Source organism: Lacerta agilis, chromosome 12, assembly GCF_009819535.1.
Source record: "Lacerta agilis isolate rLacAgi1 chromosome 12, rLacAgi1.pri, whole genome shotgun sequence".
NCBI classification, from domain to species: domain Eukaryota; kingdom Metazoa; phylum Chordata; class Lepidosauria; order Squamata; family Lacertidae; genus Lacerta; species Lacerta agilis.
In genome coordinates this window covers 56596419-56624014 of record NC_046323.1, presented here as the reverse complement: position 1 = coordinate 56624014, position 27596 = coordinate 56596419, and the positions used below count along the sequence as shown (strand labels likewise).

The window sequence follows — 27596 nt, the reverse complement described above, 5'->3', positions numbered from 1 at the left end:
CCTGGACAGGGCTGCAGGATCAGGCCAAAGGGAGCACCTCTAGCCAGCCTCCTGTTCTCAGCAGGAAAAACTCCCCAAAGAACCTAGGAGCCCAGACAGATTGCCTCTGGAACTGGAGGCTCCATAAGAAGAGAGGAAGAGCCCTGCTGAGTCAGGCCAATGGCATGTCTAGTCCAGCATCCTATTCTCACAGGGGCCGACTGGGGGCCCATTACAGGAAACCCACAAGAGTCTCCTTCTCCCCTCCGGTGGCTTCCAGCAACTGGCAAGGGATTGTTGTTCTTGTTTAGTAGTTTAGTTTAGATTGTTGTTGTTTAGTAGTTTAGTCATGTCCGACTCATCGTGATCCCATGGACCCGAGCCCGCCAGGCCCTCCTGTCTTCCAGTGCCTCCTGCAGTTTGGTCAGACTCATGTTGGTCACTGAGAAGACTGTCCAACCATCTTGTCCTCTGTCGTCCCCTTCTCCTTGTGCCCTCCATCTTTCCCAACATCAGGGTCTTTTCTAGGGAGTCTTCTCTTCTCATGAGGTGGCCAAAGTCTTGGAGCCTCAGCTTCAGGATCTGTCCTTCCAGTGAGCACTCAGGGCTGATTTCCTTCAGAATGGAGAGGTTTGATCTTCTTGCAGTCCATGGGACTCTCAAGAGTCTCCTCCAGCACCATACAGTGGTACCTCAGGTTACATACGCTGCAGGTTACATACTCCACTAACCCAGAAATAATGCTTCAGGTTAAGAACTTTGCTTCAGGATAAGGACAGAAATCGTGCTCTGGTGGCGCAAGCGGCAGTGGGAGGTCCCATTAGCTAAAGTGGTGCTTCAGGTTAAGAACAGTTTCAGGTTAAGAACGGACCTCTGGAACGAATTAAGTACGTAACCAGAGGTACCACTGTAATTCAAAAGCATCAATTCTTCAGCGATCAGCCTTCTTTATGGTCTAGCTCTCACTTCCACACTATCTGAAGAAGTGTGCATGCACACGAAAGCTCATACCAAGAACAAACTCAGTTGGTCTCTAAGGTGCTACTGGAAAGAATTTCCTATTCCATATAAGAGATATCTCTTGGCAAGGGATATCTTTTGCTTATTCCCCCTCCCTCCTGCCAAGGACCCCACTGCCCACTCCCTCTGCTCACCTGAGCAACCCGCGGGGGGCTCTTGGCCGCCTGCTCCTGCTCTAGGAGCTCCAGGACTCGTTGGTGCCAGCACTCCCAGGTGCAGAGGCCCCGCCAGGCGCCAGGCAGCTCTGGAGGGCGGGGGGACATCCAGGAGGGGCCTTTGCAGTCTAAAGAGCAAGCGGAGATAGGATTGCCATATTTCAAAAAGTGAAAATCCGGACAAAACAGTTGTTGAGCTTTTTTTGTGCAAAACCAACACTGCCAACATTGGATTTTCCGGACATTTTGCTGATTTGTATTCTGGATTAGTCCAGGAAATTCTGGATGTATGGCAACCCGAAGTGGAGGGAGAGGGCTGCTCTGATGAGTCATTTCTTCCGTAAGATTTTCGCAGTTAAAAAGGAAGAACCTCAAAGTGTTTGACCAAAAAAAGAGATAAAACAATACTTTACCAGTGAGAGGAACTCATAACAACCATCAGAGACTTTGGAAAAGCTAAAACAACAGACTCAAAACAGATTAAAACTCCCATCGGCTTCCTGAACATCTGGGCAGGCTTATCTAAAACAGGGATGTTTTTTAGCAGGCGCGGAAAGGAGCACAGCGAAAGCGCTTGCTGGAAGTCAACAGGCAGGGAGTTCCAAAGTGTAAAAGATCCGCACTACAAGATCAGGTTCTTACAATGGCAGAGCAGGCATGATGTGACCCTGCAGTGGAGCCAGGGCTGCCCAATGAGGGGGTTCAGGCAGGGAAGCACGCTTGCAATTTGGTCCAGCATTGCTCCAAGACGCTTCCATTTCATTCATTTATTTATTTCATTAAAATTATACACTTTATTGTAAAAGCAGGGATGCAGGTGGCGCTGTGGTCTAAACCACTGAGCCTTGGGCTTGGTGATCAGAAGGTCAGCGGTTCAAATCCCCGCGATGGGGTGAGCTCCCGTTGCTCGGTCCCTGAGCCCTAGCAGTTCAAAAGCACATCAAAGTGCAAGTAGACAAATAGGTACCGCACTGGCGGGAAGGTAAACAGCGTTTACGTGCGCTGTTCTGGTTCTCCAGAAGTGGCTTTGTCATGCTGGCCACATGACCCGGAAGCTGTACGCCGGCTCCCTCGGCCAGTAAAGCGAGATGAGCTCCACAACCCCAGAGTCATCCGTGACTGGACCTAATGGTCAGGGGTCCCTTTACCTTTACCTTATTGTAAAACAACAACAACAACCCTCAGAATGTATATTTTATATTTGATGTTTTATTTCGGAACATTTTAATGTAGGTTGTAAACCATTTTGAATGTTATTTGTTACAAATAAGTGCTTATACAGCCATTCCTTGGTTTTCTAACAGCTTAGTTCTTGAACGTTTCTGCTCCCGAACGCCACAAACCTGGAAGTGACTGTTCTGGTTTGGGAACTATTTTTGGAAGCTGGATGTCCAACGGGGCTTCTGCAGCTTCCAATTGGCTGCAGGAGCTTCCTACAGCCAATCAGAAGCCGCGCTTTGGTTTCCGAATGTTTTGGAAGTTGAAAAGACTTTCGGAACGGATTCCATTCAATTTCCAAGGTACAACTTCATTGTTTTATATTTATTATATATTTATTGAGACCCTGCCTTTTCCCCTGACAGGGACTCAAGGTGGCTTACCAATATATAGAAATGAAATGAATAACATTAATGATTTTAATTGGGTTTGGAATAAATGAGCAATTAATTGTTCCTGTTGTGAAATTCATTGTTGTAATTTTCCTTGGTGTAAAGCACTGTTCTGAATAATGCATTTAATAGGGCCGGGGTGGGGCACAGGGATGGGTTTATGCATCCCCCAAAGTGTGGGAGGCTCTCATCTGAGAAGTGGCTTTTTCCTTTTGCCCCTTGCATTCAGCCCAGGCTCCAAGGACGCCCCAAAGTGGTACCTGGGCTGCTGCTGCTGCTGCTGCTGGAGGCTCCTTTGCCTGGTTCGTCCTGCGCAGGGGGGTCAGCGAAAGCTGCCTCTCTCTCGCCAGGGGGCTCCCCGACATACATGTCATCCTCCATCACCCAGTTGGCCTCCCCTTGTTCCTGCTCATCCTCTTCCTCCTCCTCAAGGTCAGAGGCGGCTGCATCTTTGGTGGATGCAGAGTCTGCCAAGAAGAAAGAAGCAGGGTCAGCAGTGCTCAAAATTCCCCAGGCACCTCCAGCTTTCTTAATCAGATGAGCAGAAAAGCTTATTCACTGCATTTATCTCCCAAGGAGAACATGGTTCATGCCCCTCCTGAGTTTATCCCTACAACAACCCTGTGAGATAGGCTAACAGGCTGCAACTGACTCTAAGGTCACCCAGTGAGCTTCAGGAACGAGTGGGGATTCGAACCCTGATCTCCCAGGTCCTCATCCGACATTCTCACCACCACCCCACACTGCCTTCCTGGAGTTCTTCTGCTGTGGGGAAGCTCTATAAATGAAGTACCCAAATAAATATGGGGAAAGCAAAATGTCACTTAGAGAAGGATCTGAAATATTCTCCTTGAAGCTTGATTTTTTGGTTTCATTTTGTTCTGGATGGTTTTATTTGATGTTTCAATGTGTTGTAAAGCACTGGGAGATTTTTCCTTTAAAATATAAAATGGTACAGAAATGGGGGAGGGGGGATTCACAGATGAAAAAATGATGCCTAGGCATTCCATTGTGGTGACCACAACTGAGGTTTAAGGTACCATTTGGCAATTAGCTTACATATCTGAGTTTCTAACCCTGGGGGTCAACGTCTGCAGCCTGAACCAAATTGTGGCCAGCTAGCAGCTTCTTGGAAGTGGAAGAAAACAACATTCTGGGTCCCTGCGACCCCCACCACTCGATCCTGATCCTGGCTCTCCCTCCACCACATGGCTTGTCCTTTTCTTGAAGGTGTGTCAGCTGAGAGTTCCGCCACACGACACTTCTCTGTAAGCAGCGTTGCATAGTGGTTAGCAGGTCACAGAATCATAGAGTTGGAAAAGACCACAAGGGCCATCCAGTCCAACCCCCTGCCATTTGAACCCTGGTCTCTCCCAAGTCAGACTGGGAGAGACCAGGGTTCAAATCCCCCTCGGCCAGGAAGCTGGCTGAGGGTGACCTTGAGTCCTGTCCCTGCCTCTCAGCCAAACCTCCCTCGCAGGGTCATTGTGAGGATACAATGGGGAGGAGGATACCTCTATACAGCACCTTGACCTCCCTGAGGAAAAGTGGGGTGCAAATGTAATAAACAATAAACAACCAAACAAATGGGGGGCTCCAACCAGTAGTATGTTTCCAAAGAGAGAGGTGCTGGGTGGAAGCTTATCCGCAAGCCACCAGCTTTGCCTTGGGGCTTCTAAAATCTAACATCCAAAAGATGTTATTCCAGAAAATGATCAATAAATAGTGTCTAACCTTCTAACTGCTGCTAAGATTACAACAGCTAAAAATTCGGGTTGGGGAGCACATCTCCTGCTATGTCCGAATGCGTTGAGAAAACTAGGTCCTGAGTAATTATGATTTAGCTAAATTACAAAAGAAAATGTGCAAACCAGCCTAACAGGTTCATGGGGGGGGGAATGGGTATTGGGGGAGGAACAGTTTGGGAAAACAAGCTCAAGGATCACATCCAACCTAAGGCGGCTTTCAGCCTGCTGTGACTGCATCTCTTTGTGCTCTGTCTTTGGTTTATTAAGAAATGATTTATGCATAAAAAGAAAATAAATGAGATGTCCCATGTAGTGTGGTGGTGGTGGGACTCTTCCCAGTTACTCTGCAGAGAAGGGGGGTTCCTGCCTGCCCTGCCACCAGGGCACTTCACACAGCACACCCCGACCCCAAGAGGTTCTTCCCATGGAAAATGAGGGCACTTTGAAGCTGACATCCAGAGCCGTCTCATCCATTGGGGCTGGTGGCGCCCTCCAGCCCTGCTGGCAGCGCCTGCCGGCAGCGCCCTCCGACTGCCCAGCGGAGCAAGGGAGCTGGCCAGCCACGCCACGCCCTCCAGCTGCCCGGCGCAGCGCGAGCTGCCTGGCTGCGCTGCGCCATGCGGGAGCGCGAGCCGGCCACCCTCGCCTCCCTTCCCGGAAGCGCTGGAAGGGCGCGCAGAGCCCTGCACCGCTCCAGCGCCACGCCCCTCATCCCCCGCTCGTCCACCCCCCTCCCAAGGGGCGGCAAGCGCAGGAGGGAGGCGGCGGAGAGGCGGCATGGTGGGGGCGCTGGAGGGATAGCCGCGCCAGGGCGGCCGATCTTCTTAAGACGGCCCTGCTGACATCCCTAGCCGCTCCCTAGTCCCCCTTTGGGGTGCAAAGACTCAACTCAACACTTGCTATTGCAGCAATCCTGGGTGTGTGCAGGCTGACTCTACACCACCCTGCCCATGCGCAAACAGCAGCCATCCTTCTGAGACCCAGAGCAGAGGCCATTATTCTGCTGCTGTCACCTCTGTCTTTGCACAGGCAGGTCTCTGGAGAAGGGTGTGCAAGTGTTGGTACGGCACTCCGGGAAGCACTGGAGCCACAGTTCCTGCATTGCAGGGGGTTGGACTGGATGACCCTCAGGGTCCCTTGCATCTCTACAAGCCTATGACTCTGGGCCCCTGAGGAAATGAATGTCTGCAGCTGAGTTGACATTGGCACCCAAGAGCCCCACCTCAAAAGCAGGGCAACCGGAGGTGCCCAATGCCCCTCAAAGAGCACCTCACCCCCTCACAGCCCGGCAGCTCTCCCAGACTGACACCCCAGGCCCGGAGCGTTTGTCCTGATGCCAGAGATGGACAAAGGGGCATCTGAGCCGCCTGCATTGCCCCCCCCCCCGCTTCATTATAAAAGCCATGTGACTGTCACCAGATTGCACCACAAGGAAGCCAACAGCCTCCCCTTCGAGGGTTGCAGTAAGTGCAGTGCTGCAGGGGGGGGGGTCTTCTGTCCTACTGGGGTTTCCAGCTCTCCTGACTCACTCCTGACTCAGGGCTGAGTCTCGTTCACCTCTCTGCTCCACAGCCTGAGTTTCAACCCAGATGCAACTCCTCCTGTGCTGATGCCTCCAGAGATTAGGAGAGGATCAGCACCTTTCCACACGTCCTGCAAAGTCATTCTCATAAGGCAGAGGCGGTGGGAGCCTCAGAACCCCCAGAGCCTGGCTGGATCAGGTCAAAGGGGGACAAATAACCCTCCCTGCCTCTGGACCTGGAGTTCCACATAAGGAAAGCCTGCTGGATGAGGCCAGGGGCATGTCTGGTCCAGCCTCCTGTTCCCTCAGGGGCCAACCAGATGGGAAATCCACAAGAAGGACTGAGCACAAGAGCAACTCTCCCCTCCTGGGATTCAGAAGCCATTGCTGCCCATGGCTGGGGAGGCAGAGCAGAGCCGCCCTAGGGAGGAGTCGCCCAGAGCCCTCTTCTCTTCCATGGATTTGTTTAACCCTCTTTTAAGCCACAGAGGTCAGTGGTCCTCACTGTGTCCTGCAGGAGGGAGGTCCACAGTTTAGCTGGGCACCACGCAAAGGAGGATTGTGCAGCTGCCGCGTAAAAGTGGGGTGGAGAAGTGACTGCTGGCCAATCCCATCTCAAACCCAGAGGGAGCCCAGCTGAACCCCATGTGCAGCAGGAGGCGTCTCTGCCTGGCTCCTGGCAGTGCCAGGGCTTGGACTTGGCCCTCTGCCTCCCCCACAACCACTATCCAGACCCACAGACTGTCCCAGCACATCTGCCCCCTAAGTGCCGACTTCAGCAGCTCTCACCCAGGCAGCAAAAGCCCCTGTGAGGAGGAGGAGGAGGCAGCCCCCCCTGCCTGTGATGCCCCCAAAGGAGCAGAAGGAAACTTCTGCTTGTTCTGGGCTGCTTTATCCCAAGGGTGTCTGGCCTGGCAACCTCTGCTCCTCAAGCGTGCCTGGAGGAAGCCCGGTGTCAGTGTGCAGCAGGTAAAACCCCTTCCGACTTGGCTCCCAAAGGTGTTACTTGGCCTCTGGATGCCTGACTCACATCCAGGCGGTTGCCCAAGTTGGTGGTGCATGCATTCCCTTTCCGAAAGAGAAGGCTGGGAACAGCTGTCCCCATTGAGTCATTGCATTTATATCCTACCTGTGTCTCCAAGGAGCTCAAGGCGGAGTGCATAGTTCTCCTTCCTCCTGTTTGATCCCCACAGCAACCCTGCAAGGTAGGCTGGGCTGAGAGGCAATGACTGGTTTCTAAAGGAACCCCTAGGGAGCTTCATGGCCACGCAGCTACAAATCCACCTAATGGTTACCTCATTCAACCCACATTTTACCAGTTCCCTCGCAAGAATATCATGGGGGACTTTGTCCAAAGCCTTACTGAAATCAAGATACACTCTGTCCACAGCATTCCCCTGATCCACCAAGTTTGTAATTCCATCAAAAAAAGAAAGAAATCAGATTGGTCTGGCACGACTTATTTCTGAGAAACCCATGCTGGGTCTTAGTAATCACAGCATCTTTTTCTAAATGCTCACAGACCGAGTGTTGAATAATCTATTCTAGGACCTTCCCTGGTTGATGTCAAGCTCACCGGTCAGTAGTTACCTGGGTCTTCCTTTCCCTTTTTGAAGATGGGGACAACATTTGCCTGCCTCCAGTCTGTAGGGAACTCACACAGTTGCTGCAGTGACCTTCCTGCCCTTCTGTGGGCTTCTTCCCACTGAGACATGTGGTTGGCACCTGTGAGAATGGCAGGCTGGACATTTAACTTACGTTGTGAACTGCCCTGTAATCTTAAGGGGAAGAGCAGCATATAAATTTAATAAATATGAATGGTGATGTGTTGTTGTCTCAAGACAGAATGGAGTGCTCCAAGAAGTCAAGCAAGCTTCACTGAAGTGACCTCCCTGGGGCGCACCCCATGGCATTGTGCATGGAAGTCCTGGGCTGCCCAAATCCCCGAGTTGGCCTGGTTGATGGGGTCCAAAAGAAAGCAGAGCAAGATGTTGGGCACCAGCCGGGCTGCAGGAGTTGCTGGAAGGAGGCATGCAAGGCGCCATCCAACAGTCTTAGGGACTCCACTCCAGAGGCTGACTGTACATGGGGCAAATGATGCTGCTGCTTCTGTAGGCCAGGCTTTTGCCACCCTGGCACCCTCCATACCTTTTGGGCTTCACAGAATTGTAGACCCGGAAGGGACCCCAAGGGCCATCTAGCACAACCCCTTGCAGTGCAGGAATTCTTTGTGGGCTGCACACCTTTCTCTGCTTTGGCTGGAGGTGAAGCTTGCTCCTTCCCTGGGACATGTGAAGCCTCTGGATGAGTCACCCCGGGCGCCTTCAGGCAAGTGCCTCAAGTGAGGAGGGGCTCAGAGGCTCCATTCCCAGTGACTCACGCGCTCCTTTGGCAGCGCCAATGAAAGCCACTCAGAATGTGTGAACACACTCGAAGTCGGCCCTCTTTCTCTGGGCGCAGCTTCTGCACCTCACTCTTTATGCAACCCATCACAATGCATTTCTCAATGCAGGTAAATCCTGCAAGAAAGTCATGGGGAGTTTTCAGTCCTCCTCCTCTTGCAAGGGATTCAAGGGCATCTGGAAGGAAGCTCTAGAAGGGGGGACGGATGTTCACAGCACTTCCAAATCCTGATGGGATGCATCACTTTGCGTGCATGTCCAGGTGCATGATGAGCATGTTCATGCACACACAGCGAGGGCCGCACATCAGCCTGAAGCAGGGAAGGGCCTCTTCCCCAGCCTACAAATTCCCCAGGATGACTTCCATGCTGGGCATTTAATGCCACAAAGCTCAGCTGCAGCACAGAAAGAGACTGCCTGGAGGAAGCACCCCAAAGGTGGAAACCAACGTGTCCCGGTTTGTTCTTGACAGACAGGCCTTTCCTCCAAGGATGAAGGGGGGCTGCCTGGGTCCCAAAGAGCAAGGAGAAGCCATCGATCGGGGGGGGGGGGTTGAGTTGGAAGGGATCCTGAGGGTCATCTAGGCCAACCCCCTGCAATGCAGGAATCTCAGCTCAAGAATCCCTCATGGACGGCGACCCAACCTGTTGGGGGAACCTCCAAGAAAGGAGAGTCAGCCACCTTCTGAGGGAGTCCGTTTCGCTGCCAAACAGCTCTGACTGGCTGACAGAGAAGCACTCCACAAAGGGAAATATCAGACTTTGGCTTTGGGGCCACACAAAGATTCTGTATCCCACTGGACGGGACAGGGGGCTGGATGATGTACAGAGATGCCCAGGGCAGGTGAAGCCCCACCCCCAGCCCCTTCCCTTCCATTAACCAAGCACTTCCTGACCCTCTTTCCCACACACCTCCCCTCTCCCTTCATCATCCCCCGCCGGCCAACTCACTCACCCCTTTCCTTTCTGAGGGGCTAGTTGCCCCTTTCACCCCTAGCAGCCCTCAGAGCTCTGCTTCCATCCGTCTGCTTGTCTGTCCACCTGCCTCTTCCTCTCCCTTATAGCTTTCCCACCTGGGGAGCAAGGTCACACCTGCCCTTATTCACCCCACATCATTGAGCAACCACCAGGATGTGTGAACCTGCCAGCATCAGTCACCAGGCAGTGAGTCACCAGAAATCTCTGCCTCCAGCCATGCCAGGCAAACGCCCCCCAGGTGCCAAGCTGTTTATTTGTGGGTTTTCAAATGTGTCTGACCATGCTGGCAAAGAAGAGCCATCATAGCTAGTGGCCATTGAGGGCCCTGTCCTATGTGAATTTGTCCAGTGTTCTTTTAAAGCCATCCAGGTTGGTGGCCATCCCTGGCTCCTGAGGCGGACAGTTCCACAGATTCACAGTACAGTGTAAAGGACTTTCTTCATCTGTCCTGGAAATCCCAACATTCAGCTTCCTTGGATGTCCACGATTTCTCATGTGACGAGAGACAGAAAAACTTTCCTCTCTCCACTTTCCCCAGGCCACACATCATTTTACAAACCACTATCGTGTTGCCTCTCCGTTTCCTATTCTCTAAACTGAAAAGTCCCAAATGCTGCGACCTTCCTTTATAGGAAAGATGGGCCAAACACCTAACAGGGCATGTGATGCTTTCCTCTGTCCTCAAAACGCCCACAGAGGCCAGGCTGTCCTCAGCAGACATTCAAGCCCAGCCTCCTGGCCTGAAAACAGGACGCAAAAGCCCTGAGCTGCCCCCTGGCTCCTTCCATGTGGAAGCAGGAGTGCAGCTGGGCCTCCTGCCCCATGAGACTTCCTTGCTTCGAGCCATGGCATCTCCAAAGGGGCCATGAACGAGTGGCAGTCAGGCCAAGCTCCCGCCTTGCTGGGTCTGGGCACCCATGAGGGGGCAAAGAACCCCCTGCCTTCCAGGGTGAGGGCAGTTCCTGCAAGGGAGGAAGCCAGGCCCCCTCCATTCCCTCTGCAAGGAAGAGAAGGCTGTCTCCATGGCAACCGGCTGGGGTCCCGGCCTGGGCCATGGAGGGAGCCCAGCACTAGGCCGGCTTCAGTCCCTTGTCAGGCCTGGAAGCCTAATCCGTGCAGAGTCAGGCCTCCCTTGGGCACTCTGCAAAGCAGATTCAATCCACATTCACCCTGCGGAATCTGCCGGGTCTTGACGCTTAACCAAAACATGGCTTTGACTCCTTACAGGCCCAAAGCAGTGCTAAAAGGAGAGGCCAAGGCCTTCCATTTCTCTTTAGCAACCGGGTTTAAAGGGGCTAAAAGAAGAAGACGACCCTCCAATGTAGGACAAGGGGAGGGAGAAGGGGAGAAGGGGAATCCTCTTTTCTTGTTGGTTTGTGGTCTAAAACAGACACCTCCAGAGTCCCAAAAGTCTCTCCAAGGCAGCTGCTCCCTTGTGACTCTGAATGCAGATTTTCCCACTGATGTATCATAAAACACCTGCACTGCACCTATTGCACAAAGCAGCTCACAGCTGGAAGGTTTGGTTAGTCAGCATTCAAATAAAGGGGTCGCAAAAGCCACCAAAGAAAGAAACCCACAAATCTAAGTATTGAGTGACGCTTGTTGGCAACTGGTCGCCCCTCCCCCCAGGAGATACAGGCCCTGCGCCTCATAAAGACAACCCAAGTGTACAAAACGAGCACATTGCAAGCGTACCTTTGTGTAAGGTGAAGGGGGGGTTGTGTCTCCTGCACACCTTCACCCAAACTCAGGCCAACAAGGTGTACACCCAGACACACCACGAGCGTGTGAAGGGAGCCACTAACTCGGGTTGAGCATTTTGTGGACGGGGCTGATGGGCCCTCAAATGGTAGCCAACTCTGGTCTGCACTAAGCCCAAGTTCAGACCCCACCATCCAGCTTTTAGAACGTCTTAAATTATTGTTATTTTTTCCTACTGATAATTTAATTTTTTTCTCTGAATTGTAAACTGCTTTGAATTTGTTTTATTTTTTTAACAATCAAGTTGTGTATATATTTTATAAATTTTATAAATACATCGCCCATGTTGAAGGACTTTGTCCAACTCAAGAAGGGGGGGGGGAATGACATTGCAACTCCCCACCCTTGGAAATCTGTAGAAATAGTAAAATCCCTCTTAAAACTAAGGGAACTGTATATCAGAAGAGCCAGGATGGGTCTGTGACAACAAGTCACAGGTGGTTTATTTGGTTCCTCCCTTTTTGGTTACATTCACACATAACGCCCCCCCCCCCCCCCCAATTTCACTATAAATTAAATACAATATTCTTTTGATTTTAAATATAGTGTGTAGGGGGGGTTGGGATGTGTGTGGGGATCTTAGAGTTGGATAAAGATGGATTGTCAAAGAGGCCATTCCCCTTCCTTCCCACCCTGTCCCCCCCCAACCGCCACACCTTAACTTCCCCACTAAGGAGAGCTTTATTCAAATGGGCATCCAATTTATCCTCCCTTTCTGATCCACTCCCTGCTCTTCCTGGACCCATTTTAGTGGCCAGACTGCATGTCAGCAAAACTTTACTGAACTTTGCTAGTCTATGTGTCTGTGCAGAGCGGGTGCCTCGGACCCTGAGCTCTTCACGCAGCAGACACCCCCAGCTCCCCCCCCAAAAAACTATCTTTGATAAAGAGAGAAAAGAGGGGATTGTCCTCACCCAGGGGGGCCACTGGCTTGCAATTTTCCAGCATCACCTCCCTCTGCATTTGGACCCCTTCTGCCATCCTTTTGCACCTCCCACGGGAAAACAGGTCTGAGTGTCCTTGAAGCACCTGCAAGATAGAATCATAGAAGTGCAGAGTTGGGAGGGTCCTGAGGTCATCCAGTCCAACCCCCTACGAGGCAGGAATCTTAGCTAAATCCTACATGGCAGATTACAACAAGCAGGCACTGCGATCAGCACCCCACATTTTGTAACTGGGCTGCAAAAGACATCCTGCTCTGATCAACTGAACTGGAACTGTTACAGGGGCCACATAATCCCTGCTCTGCATTTGTAAGAATTCAATCTTGTAGTGTGCCAGCACCCACACTGTGGAACTCCCTGCCTCTTGACACCAGGCAGGTGCCTGCTGAAACCATCATTGTTTAGACAAGCCTACCTAGTTACTTAAGAAGGTGATGATAACTTTAATCTGTTTTCAATTATTGTCATTTTAACTTTTTGAAAGTTTTCCATTATTGTTGTCATTTTTCCTTATGGATACTTTTGCTTTATCTTTTTGTAAACCTTTGAGAGTTGTTGTTTCTTCTTTTAACAATGAAGCGCTGTATAAATTTTATTAAATAAATAAAATGAATAAAGAAACCAAGCAGTGGGGCCACCCTAAGACACCCATTCCTTCACGTGAGGTTTACCCTCCCCCCCCTTTCTTCCTCTCTCAACTTACCCTTGCTCAAAAAGGTCAAGCAGCATCCTGATAGGAGACAAAGGGGGTGCACACGAAAAAGCATGCCTTTCTATTCCAGATTAATTTCAGAATAACCAACAACCTCTTCTTATAAATGCAACAATACAGATTTAACAGGCACAAACAATCCAGCTCCCAGGAGACATGATCTTGGGTGTGCACCCAAAATGGCACTTGAACCCGCATCTTTCAAGGTCACAGCTGCTGGCAAAGGCCTGGGGGAGGGGGGCTGACTTGCAAGGGGTGGATGAGCCAGCAAAAGGGCCTCTGACACAGGGGGACACCCCCAGATCACAACCCTCTCCTCTGCTTTTAAGAGGCTGTTTGCAAACTGAAGTTTTTGGTGTGAACCTGAAAATGCAAACATCCCAACTGAAAGCATCTTCCAGTTGCAAACTCAGATTTGTCCCATGTAATGTGTCAAATGTGGCCCTACAGGCAGAGGGGCATCTGTGTCAGGAGAGATATTTATTAATCTTCACGTGGGCAAAACGGACCCACTTGCCAAGCAAAGGCCTTGGCTAGGTTGTTCTACTCTCTCACACCTTTTTATTCCAAATCGATTAAGTCCTGCACCCAATATGCTGGCTGCAGATTCCACGCACATGCAATGTATTGCTTGGGACCTGTGTGCAAACTCTGCCCGCCCCTTGTGCCCTTAACCTGCTTGCCTGGAAGAATGTCAAAATCCACTTGCAGGCTGAGATCCTTGACTGGCTTGAAATAGATTTTGAAGTGTTTGCAGGGCAGGAAGAGAACTCCTGCCAAATTTGGGGGGCATGAGGAGGGCTGTGCAAGAGATGAGCCCCGCTTCTTCAGCCCTGGAAGCAGCAGCAGGTACCGGTATGTGCCCAGCCGCCGCCAAGGGCGACAGCGAAGCCCCGACCCCGCCCGCCGCGCCCGGCAGTCGCTGACCCCGCCCCCTCCTCCCTTCACCCGGCGGCGGCGGCGGCTGTCACGGGCTGGCTGCGCCCGGCGCCCTTGGGGCGGGGTGGGCGTGGGGTGCCCAGGCTGCTGCCCTCCTGCGCCCCCCACCCCGCCCGGCTCTCTGGCGGCGCGACCCCGCCGGGATCCGGGGCCGCCTTTGTTCTGAGGCCGCCCCCGCCCGCGACACCCACGGGGGGAGGGGAAGGGAGGGGGCGTTGCGGGGGGCAGAGGCGGCGGGGGGTCAAGCCCCAGGGTGGGGGGGGTCAGCCGCCGATCGGTCCAGCCCGCCGCCCCCCCCCGGAGGGCTGGGTGGGGAGGGGGCGCCCCTCTTCCCCTTGTGTGACTCCGGGGGGTGGTGGCAGAGGGGCTGCTGCCCCATGCAGAGGGCGGAAGGGACCCACCTGGGGGAGGGATCACCGAGCCCCCTCCCTGCCTCCCTCCATGGCTCGGGCTGCGGGGGCTCCTTCGGCGGCGGCGGCGTCTCCCTTCTCGCTTCCCGGGGAGGTCGCAGTCACGCTCCTTGGCCGTTCAGGCCCCGCCCCAGCCGCGGTGCACGACGGGACTTGGAGTCCTGCCCCCTCGGAGACCCGGCCGGAGGGAGCGCGGCGCTCGGTGGTCGCCTTCGGGCTGCTGGGCTCCGGAGCCCGAGGCGAGAGGGCAGAGGAGTCCGGCCGGGAGAGAGTCGGGACCTTCCGCTGGCTGCTCGCCGCCCGGCCCAGCTGGGGGTCCTTCGGAGCCCCTTCCCGCAAGAAGATAGTGGCCAGAAAGGGTTGGGAAAGGCTTCCGAGCCGGTCTCAAGGAAAGTCTCCCTCCGGAGCAGGACATCTGCCCCCCAAGCGCTTGCAGCCTTCCTTGATGGACACCAACAAGTGGAGCCATTGTTGGTTTTTCTTCAAACCGCACCAGGAATCGGTGTCTTCCCACAGCTGTCATCCTTCTCTTGTGATCTCTTGTGCTATTTGACACAAGAATAGGAGAATAGCCTGCCAGATTGGGCCAATGGCCCCTCTAGTCCAGCAGCCTCTTCTCCCAGTGGCCAACTGCATGCCTGTGGGAAACCAGCGAGCTGAACCAGAGCCCCAGGCCCTCTCCCCTCCTGGGTTTTCACAGAAGCATTGCTGCCTGACTGTGGAGACAGAGCAGAGCCATCCTGGCGAGGAGCCTTCAAATGGCCACGAATTTGCACAAAGCCACCCAAGTTGGTGGCCACCACTGCCCCCTGGAGGAACAAGTTCCATAGTTTAAGTATGTGCTGTGTGAATGACTTTCTTTTATTTCCTCAATTTCCCAAAATTCAGCTCCACTGCATGTCCACAAGTTCTCATGCCATGAGAGAAGCGGAAACTGATCCATTCTCCATGCCATGCAAAATTTTATCAACTTCTATCACATCTCTTCTCACTTGCTTGTTCTATAAACTAAAAAGTCCCATATTCTGCAACCTAGCAGCTGCAGGAAAGCGTGAGGACAGGTTGACCAGGGACCTGGATGCCTCCTCATCCTGAATCAGTGCTTGGAGGCTGGATGAGGCCTAATAAAGCCAAAGTTTCGAGGCAGCTAAAAACACTTCAGACACACCATCCAAATGCAAAAATACTGTATTTGAAATACAAGTTTAAATTACATAAAGCTCTGTTTAGTGCTGGGACTCTGGCAGAGTTGGTGGGGGTATTTTATAACACTAGACAGATTCCAGGGCAACAGGCTCTGGACTTGGCCCTCTGCACCCCTGCAAACCAATTCTGGGATTGCATCAGAATCTCAATAAGCTCCTGAATGAAATGGGGGCAGATCAGGCAGTAATACTTCCTCGAGGGCAACAAAACAAGCTTTCCTGCTTCAGACTCCATCTTTGGTTTGGCGTCGGATCAATTCTGCGTAGATGCCACCCTTCCGTAGTAGCTCCGTGTGTGTCCCGGACTGGAAGGAGAGAAACAGGGAGATCAGGAAATGAGCAGCACTTTCCAGTCCCCCAAAGTCAACAGAAGTGCCAAGAGCTGCATAGTTCCTACCAGTCAATACGACACAAGCACCATTCTCCTACAAAGAGTAAGAGGAGCTTAGATTGGCCCCTTCTATCATGTCCTCTAGCATGGAAGTCAAGAGATTTTTTGTTACACCAAGCATTTAGTGCATTTTAATATTGCCTGTTCTGCCTGTTTCATTAGGACTTGTTTTAATCCTCACTTAATTAATTGTAGTAATATTTAAATTGCTGTAAAATGCCTTCAGGAAGAAAAGTGGTACATAAATGTTTCTATAAATGAACCGGGACTCCAGCATGAAATTGCTGTTTTATAATTTATTAGCAAATTTTATTCTATTTCTTTAAGGCTCAATCAGTTTCCACTCCCAATAGGTGTTGCTTTGGTACAGCAAACTTGAGAAAGATCTGCAGGTCTGAAGGCTTATTCTGTTGTTTTTGTATACACCTGAATGTTGAACAAAACTGTCACAGAACTTCCGTACACCTTGTCCTTCACTTTTGGCAAACGTTATTCTCAATAACCATGTATGTGTAAGCAACAGTAGCACACAGTCACACTTGGCAGGGACAGGAAAGGCCTCTCTCAACGGCCTGAGTTGCTGCCACAGTGGGACAGATGGCACAGTGCCTGCTTAAATTGCAGGTGCCAGAAGGGGGCAGCAAACTAACAAAGTGGGTTTCTCAGGAAGGGGATGGGGCCCAGAGTTCAGCTTCATGGTCTGCTGCTCCCAGAGAGTGCAGGCTAGAGGTGAGCACTGCAGTCCTTCTCCATCTAGCAGCACACTGTGGGAAGGAGCTGCACATCTGGCTACAGGAGTTTCAAACTCTGTACCACTTGTTTAGGCTGGTGTTGAGTGAAGGTGGAGAAGTTTGCATTCTGCTATTAACACATCCTGCAGCAATGAGTTCCAGAATTACTGGTAAGATATTTATCTATTAACCTTTGTAAGCCCAGAGAAATCAATGGGTTTAGGAATGCCCAGCTGCATTGGTCTGGGGCCCAAGGATGCTGAAATCCACAAAGTGCCCCCAAATCCAGTTCTCATTAGCAGGTCCCCCCTTTGTTCTTTCCCAAGCTGGGAGAGGCCCTAAGTGTTCACCACAACTCCCCACTCCTCCCAGGACTGCCGTCAAGGCTGTCTGCCGCCTCACCTCAGCCACGTGGCCCTTTGACAGCACCACAATGAGGTCTGCATCCTTCACCGTGCTGAGACGATGGGCAATGACCAGCACAGTGCGGCCAGCCACTGCACGGTCCAGGGCTTCTTGCACCACATGCTCCGACTCCGCATCCAGGGCGCTCGTGGCCTCATCCAAGATCAGCACTTTGGGGTTCTTGATGAGGGCCCGGGCAATGGCCACTCGCTGCTTCTGCCCCCCAGACAATGTCACCCCACGCTCACCTGGGATGGGAGAGAGAACATAGAGGGGAGAGATGAAGGGGAAGCAGACAGCCAGGACAACTAAGCGTGTCCTCTTGACGTGGCCCCTCTTGTTTCCCTCTCCACAGCACACTCCCCTGGAGATGTGCCCTCTTCCATCCTATAGGAGGTTGTAGCATCATGGGAAAACCTCGTGGCCAAGGCCTGAATCTGGCACCAAGTCACACCAAATCTGGCAGTCAGAAATCTACAGAGATGAAAATAATTGCCACAAAATAGCCCCAGAATGTGTTACCTCGAGGATGCACTTCCAATCCCTCTACCTTGTCTTCTAAATGTGTTTGTGAACCCAGTCATTTTGCTGAACTTTTCAAAAAGAATGTGGAATAAAGCACAACAAAATCTGCCTTGTGCCGAGGCTGGAGGGGAACTGCAGCCTGAGTTCAGAAAAAAAAGATGCAAGAAGAAAGAGGAGTAGGAGGAGTCTGTGGAACAACCAGGAGAGGTTGCCAGGTTTAAGAGGATCCAAATCAGGACTCTTGCCCCACTCCACAAACATTTTCTCAAAACCTTGATGCCCACCCTATGGTGGAAGCTGGCAAGTAGTTCCGTCAATCAGGGAGAGAGTAATTTTTTTTTAATGCCGTCAGTTTAAGAACCAGACAAGAACTGCCTATGGGTTAGACAGGGACCTGGGATTAGAGAAAAGGACTTTCTGTCTGGGTGGGTGGGTGGGTGGAAGGAAGGGTGTCTCTGGCTATCTGAATAGACTCAGAAAGGTTTGTCTGTCAGAGTGAATGGGCTCTCAGATACAGATAGGGATTGTCTGTGGGCAGAGAAGGTTCTGTCTACCAAGGGGAAGGTTAGGATTCCAGAAGGGGCTAGGAGTCTTTTCCAGGTAATGTAAGACAACAGCCGTCCTAGAAATAATTTAACTGTCCAGTGACAGATTTGCAGCATGAAATTATGGAAGATCTTAAATATATTTGTAAAGAGTGTTTGTTTGAAACAAAAGTGTTGTGCCTTTCAGAAAAGTAACCACAAAGCTCGAACCTTACTGAGTGTAAACCAATAAAAGTTCTAGTTTTGTTCTGAAAGTGTCTAATCCTTACTTAGCTCCTTTGAGTGAGGATTAAGTGGTCACAGACTCCCCTTTACCTAATTATAGTAGGTTCCTACTGCAAACCGTTAGCTTAATACCTCTGCTGTGGGAAGGCAGGGAGAGATTTGTCTAACAACACACCTCTAATAGCAGTCACATTACCCAGCCTGCCACCCATCCCACCCCTTTGCTTTGACTCACCCACAACAGTGTTGTAGCCGTCTGGAAAGCTGCGGATGAATTCATCCGCATTGGCGAGGCGAGCAGCGGCGTAGATCTCAGCATCCGATGCGCAAGGCTTGCCGAAGCGGATGTTCTCCATTATGCTTGTGCTGAACAGCACAGGCTCCTGGGGAGGAGGAAGAGGAGGAGGAGTGAAGCCTCAAGACGCAGGGAGAAGCTTGAGCCCAAGGAAAACATCTCCCACAACTGCTGCTGTTGTCGCCTCAGCAAAAACACCAGCACCTCCTACCTCGAGATCATTCATGTTCTTACTCCAGTTCAAGACATCTTCTTTAAAACCACCAGCACTGCCTTGCTGCAGCAGGCTGGTGCTGGATGTGGCCAGCTACTCCCATGTCCCATGACCACCAGTTGGTCCGGAGAGCCACTAAGCAGACTGCACAGCAGAGGCAGCCATCCCCACCACATGCTGGTAGCTGCTGCTGAGCAGGGAGGTCCCATTCCCACAGTAGCCCTATAGCTTTCAATCCTTGTTTTTTAATACTGTTTTATTATCTATATTATGTTTTATATTCAGTTTCTGCATCCTGATATTCTCTGAATGCACAATTTCACTCTGGTATGCTCTGAATGTGCAGTTATCTATAAATTCTGAAATGCAATGAATAAATAAATAAATCTTCAGCTATCACAATCAACAGTCAAAGAAAAATATCCTATGAAAAAGAAACCAACCCTTTTTAAAAAAAAAGATCTAGGTTGGTGGCCACCACACTAGCCAGTAACACTCAATTCTATACGTTAATTGCATGCCACTTAAAGAAAGAATCTCTTTCTTATGGTTCTCTGCTAATCAGGTTCACTGTCCTAATGGTTTGGGGGGGGGGAAGGCTGCTTCCTCTCTCCCCATGATCTGGGACTGCATGCAGCATCCCCTTCTGTTTGCCCCCTTTTTTCATCTTAGAAAAATACTCCACTGCTTTCAGTCTTCTGCAGGTGATTTCTCTATTCCACTCCACTCTTCAGCCACCAGCACCTCCACTCCACCCACATCTCTCACCTGGTTAATGTAGCCAATGATGTCCCCACGGAGCCAGGTGGGATCAAGAGTGCAGATATCCCGGCCATCCAGAAAGATTGCACCCTCCGAGGGCTCATAGAACCGCTCCAAAAGGGCTGCCACAGTAGACTTCCCTGGGCAGAAGAAATAGAAGTCACTGAATGCTCCTTCCCCAGGCCATGCAGAGCGTTCCCCCCCCCCCCCCGCTTTGCTGGCACTTTGGTTGCCAGATGGCACTAGTGGGCAGGAATAGGAAGACTGCCATGAGACCAGGATCTGGCACTATTCAGTCAGGATCAGCAGAAGAGGTTAGTGGGGCATTTGGCCATTACTCAAATGAAGCAGCACATGGTGAATGAGTTGTCAAGTTTTCAAGAAACACAGGACACAGGTGGACCCATCTGGGAATGTGAAATTCAACCAAGGTGGGCAATGTGTGAGGAGGAAGCATCTCACAAAAGGATTTACAACCGACTCTGGGAAAGGAGCCTTAGAGGCACTTGAGAAAGGAGTCCGGATTATGGTATGACCAAATGGCTAGTTCCATCTTAAGCGATATTAAGAGCTCACTGATCGAGATCTCGGGAGGAGCCCAAGAAACACAGACACACTCTACCACTCCAGCAGGCAGGGAAGTCAAAACGTGGTAAAGCCTTTGTTGACCTGGCCCTGAGGGGAAAGAGAGACACGCTTACCTCCTCCAGACGGCCCCACAATAGCCACTGTCTTGTTAGCAGGGATGGTGAGGGAAAAGTTTTGCAGGACCTTGGCGCCTAGCCGGGTGGGATAGCTGGGAACAGAAGAAAGAGATCAGGCCTTGAGGTGGACCAACTCTATGGTTAGCCCAGAGACTAACACAAAGAGATGAGGGTAGGGTTGGCGCAGGAGCCAATCCCAGAGTAGGGAGGCTTCACCAGGGCAACTGAGCGGGACCCTTGAGGTGGTGGAGCAGGAGAAAGGAGAGCAGAAGGGGGGGGGGTGTGCCTGTGCACAGGAAGGGCTGAGCATATTGCAGGAGCAGATGATCACATCTCACCACTGCAGTGCCTCATATCTGGCAATGGGAGTTTGCTCCCTGAAAATCTTTTGCTAAATGAAAAGTTTTAGCAAGTTGCTTGCTTGTGTGGCTGCAGAGGAAAGCTTGATAAGCTTCAGAAGGGATTTTTTTGAGTGACTGGGAGGAGTCTGAGGAATCAGGCCAAAGGGGCCCATCTACTCTACTCCAGCATCCTGTTCTCACAGTGGCCAACCAGAGGCGTGTGAGGAACACTCAAGCAGGACCTGAGCACAAGAGCCCTCTCCCCTCCTGTGGTTTCTGGGACCTGGGATTCAGAAGCATCCTGCCTCCAACCACTAAGCTTTTACAAAATAAACAAAATGCCTGGAATGACAAGTGAAAAACAAGTTTGTCTGTGTACTATAAATTTTGTGCTGTCTTTTTCCAGATCCTGTGCACAAGAGCACATCCATTCCTGAGAGGTCTGCTGACCCACCTCCTACAGCCAGGTCTCACCTGAAGGTGACATCATGGAACTCAATGCGCCCGCTCAGCATGCTGCAGGCAAGCTGCTCTTTATCACAGACCCCGGTCTCTGGTGGAAAAGTCATGTATTCAAACACGCGGGCTGCAGCGCTCATCCCGCGCACCACCTGGAGGAGATCAACAGCCACAGGTTGCGAGAAGGCTTCTCAGGGAACCCAGTCCCCTCCATGCTCAGCTGCCAGGAGCACGGCAGCTTTGGCCACATCCCCATGAACTGCTCCACCACCTTTCACAAAGCTTGGGTGCATTTTAGCTTGTGTCCAGTTATTGTGGGGGAGGAGGAGGCCCCCACATGCCCTCCACACCCTGCAGCCTCCCCCCACGTACCTGCCCAAACAGGATGGACATGCTGGCCAGGGACCTAGAGGAACACAAGCAGGGAGTTTGTCAGGGCAAAGGATGGAACACATGGTGGGGATGGGGGTGGGGAGTCTCTGATCAGCCACTGGGGCACATGGGAGGCCTGCTAGGGCCTTACCTTTGCACAGTCTGCGAGGACACCAAGAAGGACATGAGGTCGCCCGGTGTCATCTCTTCCCCAGCCAGGAGGGTGCCGCCTACAAAGATGGTACCTAGCACAATACCTGGGGGAGAAAACAAGATGGCAGCAGGTGGAGGTGGTGGGACGGTTCAGTTAGCCTTTGCCCACTTGATGCTCTCCAGATATTTTGAAGTACAAATCCCATCAGTCCTAGCCATCTGGAGGGCACCAGGTTAGCAAAAGCTGTGTTAGGGAAACTTATGAAAAGTGGGGGGGGGGGTTCATTTTTATTGAGTGAGCGACTGCGTGTTCTCAGGACATATGAGGTTTAAACTGCATTTGCTCCAGCAACCTCCATGCTGTCCCAGAAAGGGCAGAGCAAGGGAGAGAGCCACTGCGTCACAGTGAAGTCACAGCCCAAAGATTCATCAGTGGCCCCCCAGCACCACTCACAGTTCAGGGCCACGTTGGAGAGCCCCTGGAAGAAGGCAATGCCCAGCCCCAGCTTCATGTTGAGGTGACTAGCTTGATCCACCTCTGCTCCATACTGCCTGCAAGGGACAGAGAAAGCAGCTCAGGCCAGCAGTTTTGGGAGAAGACTGGAAGACCTGCAGAGTGCCAGCAGAAGAGGACTGAAGCAGGGAGAGGACCTCCAAGTTATGGGATGGCTATATGCCACACTCAGGAAAGGGAGCAACTAGCATTCCCCACCTTGGGGTGGGAGTAGGGAGGACTACCAACATATTGGGTTCCCCTCAAGGATTTTGAGGGAGTGGTAATCTCAAAGCTGGCCCCTTCCAGTCCAGGAGAGAGGGACTCACTCGAGTTCTTTGGGTTCCATGGCGAAGGCCCGCACCGTCCGGACGTTGCCCAAAGCCTCATTGGCCACTGCTGTGGCCTTGGCCACCTGCAGTCAGGAAAGAAGCAGAAGTCACTGTGGGGGTCAGCAAGCTTCAGGAGCAGATCTGGAGGCTCCTGGCTTGGCTAACTCCAGGAATCAGTTCCAGTCAGATGCACTGCAAGGAAAGGACACTCTACAAAGGAATGCATTTTTAAAATGGGAGGGAGGGAGGGAGGGAGGGAAAGGCAGGAGCTACTCCGGAAAAGAACCCATGATAATGTGGGGCAGGCAGGATAATTTGCTGACATGGGGAGATCAGAACTCTCTCGTTTGCAAATAACCACCGTAGCTCCAGTCTGCCACTCTGAGGTTGGTAGAGGGGGTGGGGGCGGGCAGCACACAAAAGCAGCTCATTCACCTAGAATAATTGGCTGAATCCAGCAAAAGAGAAGCAACGACATGAAGCAGAATTCTAGAAAGCCATTATGGAGAATAAAGGAGCTCAGTCACAGACCAGAAAGTATTGGGGGGGGGCCTTGGGGGGGCTTCAATGGCCTGGGTGGGGCTTCAGTACCCACACTGCACACTGGCAGAGCCTCTTACCTGTTCTTGGGCTTTGCGTGAAAGCTTGCGCAGAGAGCCACCAATGTAGGCCCCAGCCCCCACCAAAATGGGCATCACCACCACCAGCATTCCCGTCAGCTTGGGTGAGATCAAGTAGAGAGTCACAAAGCAGCCCACAGTCTGGGTGAGGCTGCGCAAGCCCTAAGGAGCGGGGGGGGGGGGTGGAGAAGAAGAGAGAAACATGCTAATAAGGAAAGAGCCCTTGGCCCCACATCAGACTCACCTCCCCATGGAAAACATTGCATACATTAGTCAAGTCCCCACCCCACCCCAGGAAATCCAGGCCCAGCTTTGAACCAGCCCAGTCCCCACACCTGAGAGATGACAAGCTTGAAGGAGGACTTGAACTCCTGGATGTCCGTGGTCAGGCGATTCACCAGCTGCCCCGTCTGGTTGGCATCAAAGAAGGCCACCTCCTGCCTTAGGGAAGAGGGTGGCAAGTCACTCCACTCCTCTGGTTTTGAATAGCTCAAGCCCCTGGATGTATCTCAAGTTCCACCCTTCTCTCTCTCTTTCACCCACCCATCCCACCCTGCAGCAACCCTTCCCCCACCCCCAGGCCAGTTACCTGAGGAAGGAAGAAAAAAGCTGCTTGCGCATCCTATTGGCCACCCTCTCCCCAATCCAGGAGAGAAGCAGGATATACCCGAATGTCATCAACCCCTGAAAAATTGTAGAAGGGGGTGGGGTGAGATGCACAACATCACTTGAGTGCAAAACCAAGACAAATGATTTTTATCACACTACAGTTGTTAATTAGCTGTTAGTGTTTAAAGAGCTAAACAACTCAGGCCCCAAATATCTGAAAGACAGCCTACTTCCCTACTGACCCTTCTGGGTGCAGAGATCCAGAGAGAGATCCCCCACCCTCAGAGGAGAAGGCCTTCTCTGTGACAGCGCCTAAGCTGTGAAACTATGTTCCCACAGAGGTGTGTCTGGTACCTTCATCATACAGCTTCTGGCGAATGCTGAAGACACACTTCTTTACCTTGTGGATTTTGACACTTGACGTGATCCACCTCCTTTTGTGATTGTAAAATGTTTTAAACAATTTTTAATGTGTTTTATGTTATAACCTTCCCTGGGACATTAGGGTGAAGGGTTAGAGAATGAATAAATGAATAAATAAATGAATAAATGAAATTAAACACCTTGACCGGTGCCAGACTATCTGTGTTGTGTCTATGGGGGTTTCTTGTGAATGGTTCCCTGCCCTTTGACTTGGCAATGCCAAGTCAAAATTAACATACATCTAAGCTCTAATTATCACTACCTGCACTTTATGCATCTCACTGTCACTCGAATGAATATACTTTATTCGGTCACAGACCAGCATAAAACAAGATATTTGCATTTATAAAAACACTGTAAAAAATAAATGCTTAAATGGGTACTCATTACATGAGGGCATATACTGTCACTCAACTCTTACCTTATAATTTTATCCCTTAAATACCTGCTAGGATTTCGCTTCATGCATGTGAAGAAGAGGGCTTGAGTCCATGAAAACCTATGCACAATATGCTAGTCTCTAAGGTGCCACAAGACTCCTGGTTGTTTATATGCACATCAGTCCCCTCATCTCCCCACACAAATCCACCCTGAGGACCCCAAATGCACTTGAGCTTAGAGCCAAACAGCCACTACCCAGAAACATCCTCTCTAGCACCCACCTGGAGGCCATAGACACTCAACAGGCGCAGGGCAGGTCGACGCGCCACACGGATATAATCGGCCACACGCATGTGCTGCGCCACCACATTCACCATCTTGCCCAATAGCAGTGGGATCTGGATGTTAAGCATTGCGGCTCCCAAGGCAAACTGAAGGCAGGGGAAGAAGCAAGGTGAGGAAAGTCAGCTGGACTCAGAAATGTCACACTACACAATTTGTGCCTGGGGTTATTTCACCCTCTAGTCCAAACTGTCAGCCTGGGGTTTTCTGCTGCTTCCCACATTACACACCTTTCTTTGGGCTTCATTTCTTTCTGACTTTGTCAGCCTTTGCACAGGTGTGCTTGTTGGTCTGGGCACGTGTGCGCACCCTCAAAAATTTGACCACACCCTTGCCCATCATTTGCACAGGCCACAACTGCCCCCCTTCAATGGGAGAAAAGGAAGGGGATTCTCACCAAGACTGCTGCGATCAGTGCCAGCAGCTGTGGGCGCAGGAACTTCCAGAACATGGCCCAGTTAAAGTCTGGCTCCTTGTCCACAGGTGGGGGGACACACACCACTTCAATCCTTTGGACCTCCTGGCAGAAGGCCCGCCTGAAGCCCGCCCCCAGTCCCAAGAAGGCTGGCCCTGCCAAGAAGGCAGCCACCCGGCCCAGTGGGAGGAGGCTGCGGGGCAAGAGCAGCAGCATGGCTGGGAATGGCTTGGCCAAGCGGTTGGGAGCCCGCAGGAAGCATGAGAACCTGGCATGGCTGCCCCAGTACCTGCGAGGAGAGGAGGAAAAGAAAGCCAGTCATCTCAATTCAGGTCAATGGCTGAAGAAGACACCACTAGGTAGGGCTTTTGACTGACAGAGCAGTTTGCTTCCAAAGACCATACGATCCCCTGAATGCCATAGCAATCAGAAAAATGTAATCCTAAGAAATCCACAAGTTACAGTATTGTTATTCTCAGGTGAGAAAATGAAGCTGAGGGGTCACTGGGACAACTCACCCCAGGACACTTAGGGAATCCCTGGCAAGACCATTGCTCTCCATCCCCAGGACCACACTTTCTCCTCAAGAGAAGTGGCTTGGCCGAGTCCACCAAACCTGGCACTACAAGGCAGGGAAAGTCAGACTGGTTCACAAAGGCCTTTGGGCTGGATGTAGGAACCCTGGATGCACACCCCTGCGGCATGTCCTTTTCTCTGCTTTGGGAGCCTGCAACTGGACCAGGACAGCTTAGTTAGGCCTAGACGGCCCCTAGCCAGGAGGATGCCAGATGGGAATCCCTCCTCCATTTGCCACCCTGAGATCTTAGGTGGAAGCAAAGGCTAAATATTCAACCAGGGGACAAGTATCTTTCTATTCCACCAGGCTTTTTCAGGAAGCCTATCTAGAAGAAGGGACACGGGTGGCGCTGTGGTCTAAACCAGTGTTTTTCAACCACTGTTCCGCAGCACACTAGTGTGCCGCGAGATGTTGCCTGGTGTGCCGTGGGAAAATTTTGTTTATTTGATTCCTATTCAAGAGAATTACTTTATATATAGTCAATATAGGCACAGAGTTAAATTTTTTAACATTTTCTAATGGTGGTGTGCCTTGTGATTTTTTTCATGAAACAAGTGTGCCTTTGCCCAAAAAAGGTTGAAAAACACTGGTCTAAACCACTGAGCCTAGGGCTTGCCGATCAGCTCCTGTTGCTCAGTCCCAGCTCCTGCCCACCTAGCAGTTCGAAAACACGTCAAAATGCAAGTAGATAAATAAGTACTGCTCCAGCGGGAAGGTAAACAGCGCTTCCATGCACTGCTCTGGTTTCGCCAGAAGCAGCTTAGTCATGCTGGCCACATGACCCGGAAAAACCCGGAAAAACTGTCTGCAGACAAACGTCGGCTCCCTCGGCCAGTAAAGTGAAATGAGCGCCGCAACCCCAGAGTCATTCGCAACTGTCCGGGGTACCTTTACCTTTCTATCTAGAAGAAGGGGGGTGTTGGTGTGTTTTGATCTCTTTAGGTTCGTGTTCACTGCAATTATCTTTAAAATGCTTTTACGTCTGAAATTTTGAATAACTCTTGCACCTGCCAAGGGCCTCTGGGAGGAGCTACTGGGGAAGGTGGAGAGCTCTGCAAAGGCGCTTTGCTCGGGACTGCTGGCTCCTAGCTTCGCACATGCGCCGTGCCAGACTCATGTGCGAGGCTTCTTGGCGAAGGAGGCCGCTTGCTCTGTCTCCCCGCCCCCTTTTTGAATCTGCCCCGCCCACGAGCCGGACGCCCTCGGGCCAAAGGGCCGGCAGGGCGCGAGGACTCCGTTTCCCAGCGTCCGCTGGGGGGAGGCAGACGGGCTCCACAGGCAGGCCGCGGACTTCACTTCCCAGCGTGCTGCGCGGGAGGCCGAGGCGGGCGCGGACTCCAGCCACCAGGCTGCTCCTCCCGCGGAAGACAACAAGCCCCCCAAACGCGGCTCAGGCGAGGCGCTCCCGGCCTGCCCCGCGCGGGCGACGGTTACCTGGCAACGAGCAAGGCCCGGAAAGGCCGTCTCTTGGCCGCCCGCCCCGGGGCCCACCAGCAGCAGTAGGACGCGCCGCCGCGGCCCCCGGAGAGCGGCCCCGCCCGCGGGAGCTGCAGTAGCAGCCGCGCCAACATGGCGGTAGCGGGCGCCGCCGCTGCGTCCCTGTCCTCCCTCTCCTCACAGGAGCCCCGCGCCCGCCATGTTGGAACCGCCGCCAACGACGCCGACCCACAATGCCCCGCGCGGCCGCGCGAAAGGGGGCGGGAGCGGGGCTGGCGCCGGGTGGGCGGAGCCACGAGGAGCCGCGCGGCGCGTCCCCTGCCTCCTGCCTCCGCGCCCGGAGAAGCGAGGGCGGCAGCGGGGAGAGCCATGTCCGGCCGCCGAAGCCGGACCGCCAAGCTGTGACTCGCGCGGGCGGGGAAAGGGGTGCAGCGCCGCCGCCGCCAGGCCACGTCCCC

General features: G+C 52.2%; 1 protein-coding gene across 3 annotated transcripts; it reads right to left on the bottom strand.

The window, feature by feature from the left end:
• Window positions 1-15430: 15430 nt before the first annotated feature.
• ABCB8 (ATP binding cassette subfamily B member 8) lies at window positions 15431-27287 on the bottom strand. Of its 3 annotated transcripts, XM_033165775.1 has the most exons (16): window positions 27136-27287; window positions 25107-25413; window positions 24649-24798; window positions 23544-23638; window positions 23290-23395; window positions 22955-23116; window positions 22332-22417; window positions 21964-22061; window positions 21508-21613; window positions 21357-21390; window positions 21000-21136; window positions 20182-20276; window positions 19487-19620; window positions 18445-18592; window positions 16912-17162; window positions 15431-15692 (listed from the first exon to the last, which is right to left on the bottom strand). In XM_033165775.1, the coding sequence occupies exons 1-16, from the start codon at window positions 27270-27272 to the stop codon at window positions 15612-15614; spliced, it is 2127 nt and encodes a 708-aa protein (XP_033021666.1). In that variant the 5' UTR covers window positions 27273-27287; the 3' UTR covers window positions 15431-15611. The 3 variants fall into 3 exon arrangements, with proteins under 3 accessions (XP_033021666.1, XP_033021667.1, XP_033021668.1); XM_033165776.1 differs by lacking the exon at window positions 24649-24798; XM_033165777.1 differs by lacking the exons at window positions 21000-21136; window positions 21357-21390.
• Between the last annotated feature and the right edge of the window lie 309 nt (window positions 27288-27596).

Coding starts and splice junctions, on each gene's coding strand:
- ABCB8 (XM_033165775.1), bottom strand. CDS start 27,272: ATGTTGGCGCGGCTGCTACTGCAGCTCCCGCGGGCGGGGCCGCTCTCC. Junction 24,799..25,106: donor CACTGATCGCAGCAGTCTTG/GTGAGAATCCCC, acceptor CCCTGCCTTCAG/TTTGCCTTGGGAGCCGCAAT. Junction 21,137..21,356: donor TGTCCATCCTGTTTGGGCAG/GTACGTGGGGGG, acceptor GATCTCCTCCAG/GTGGTGCGCGGGATGAGCGC.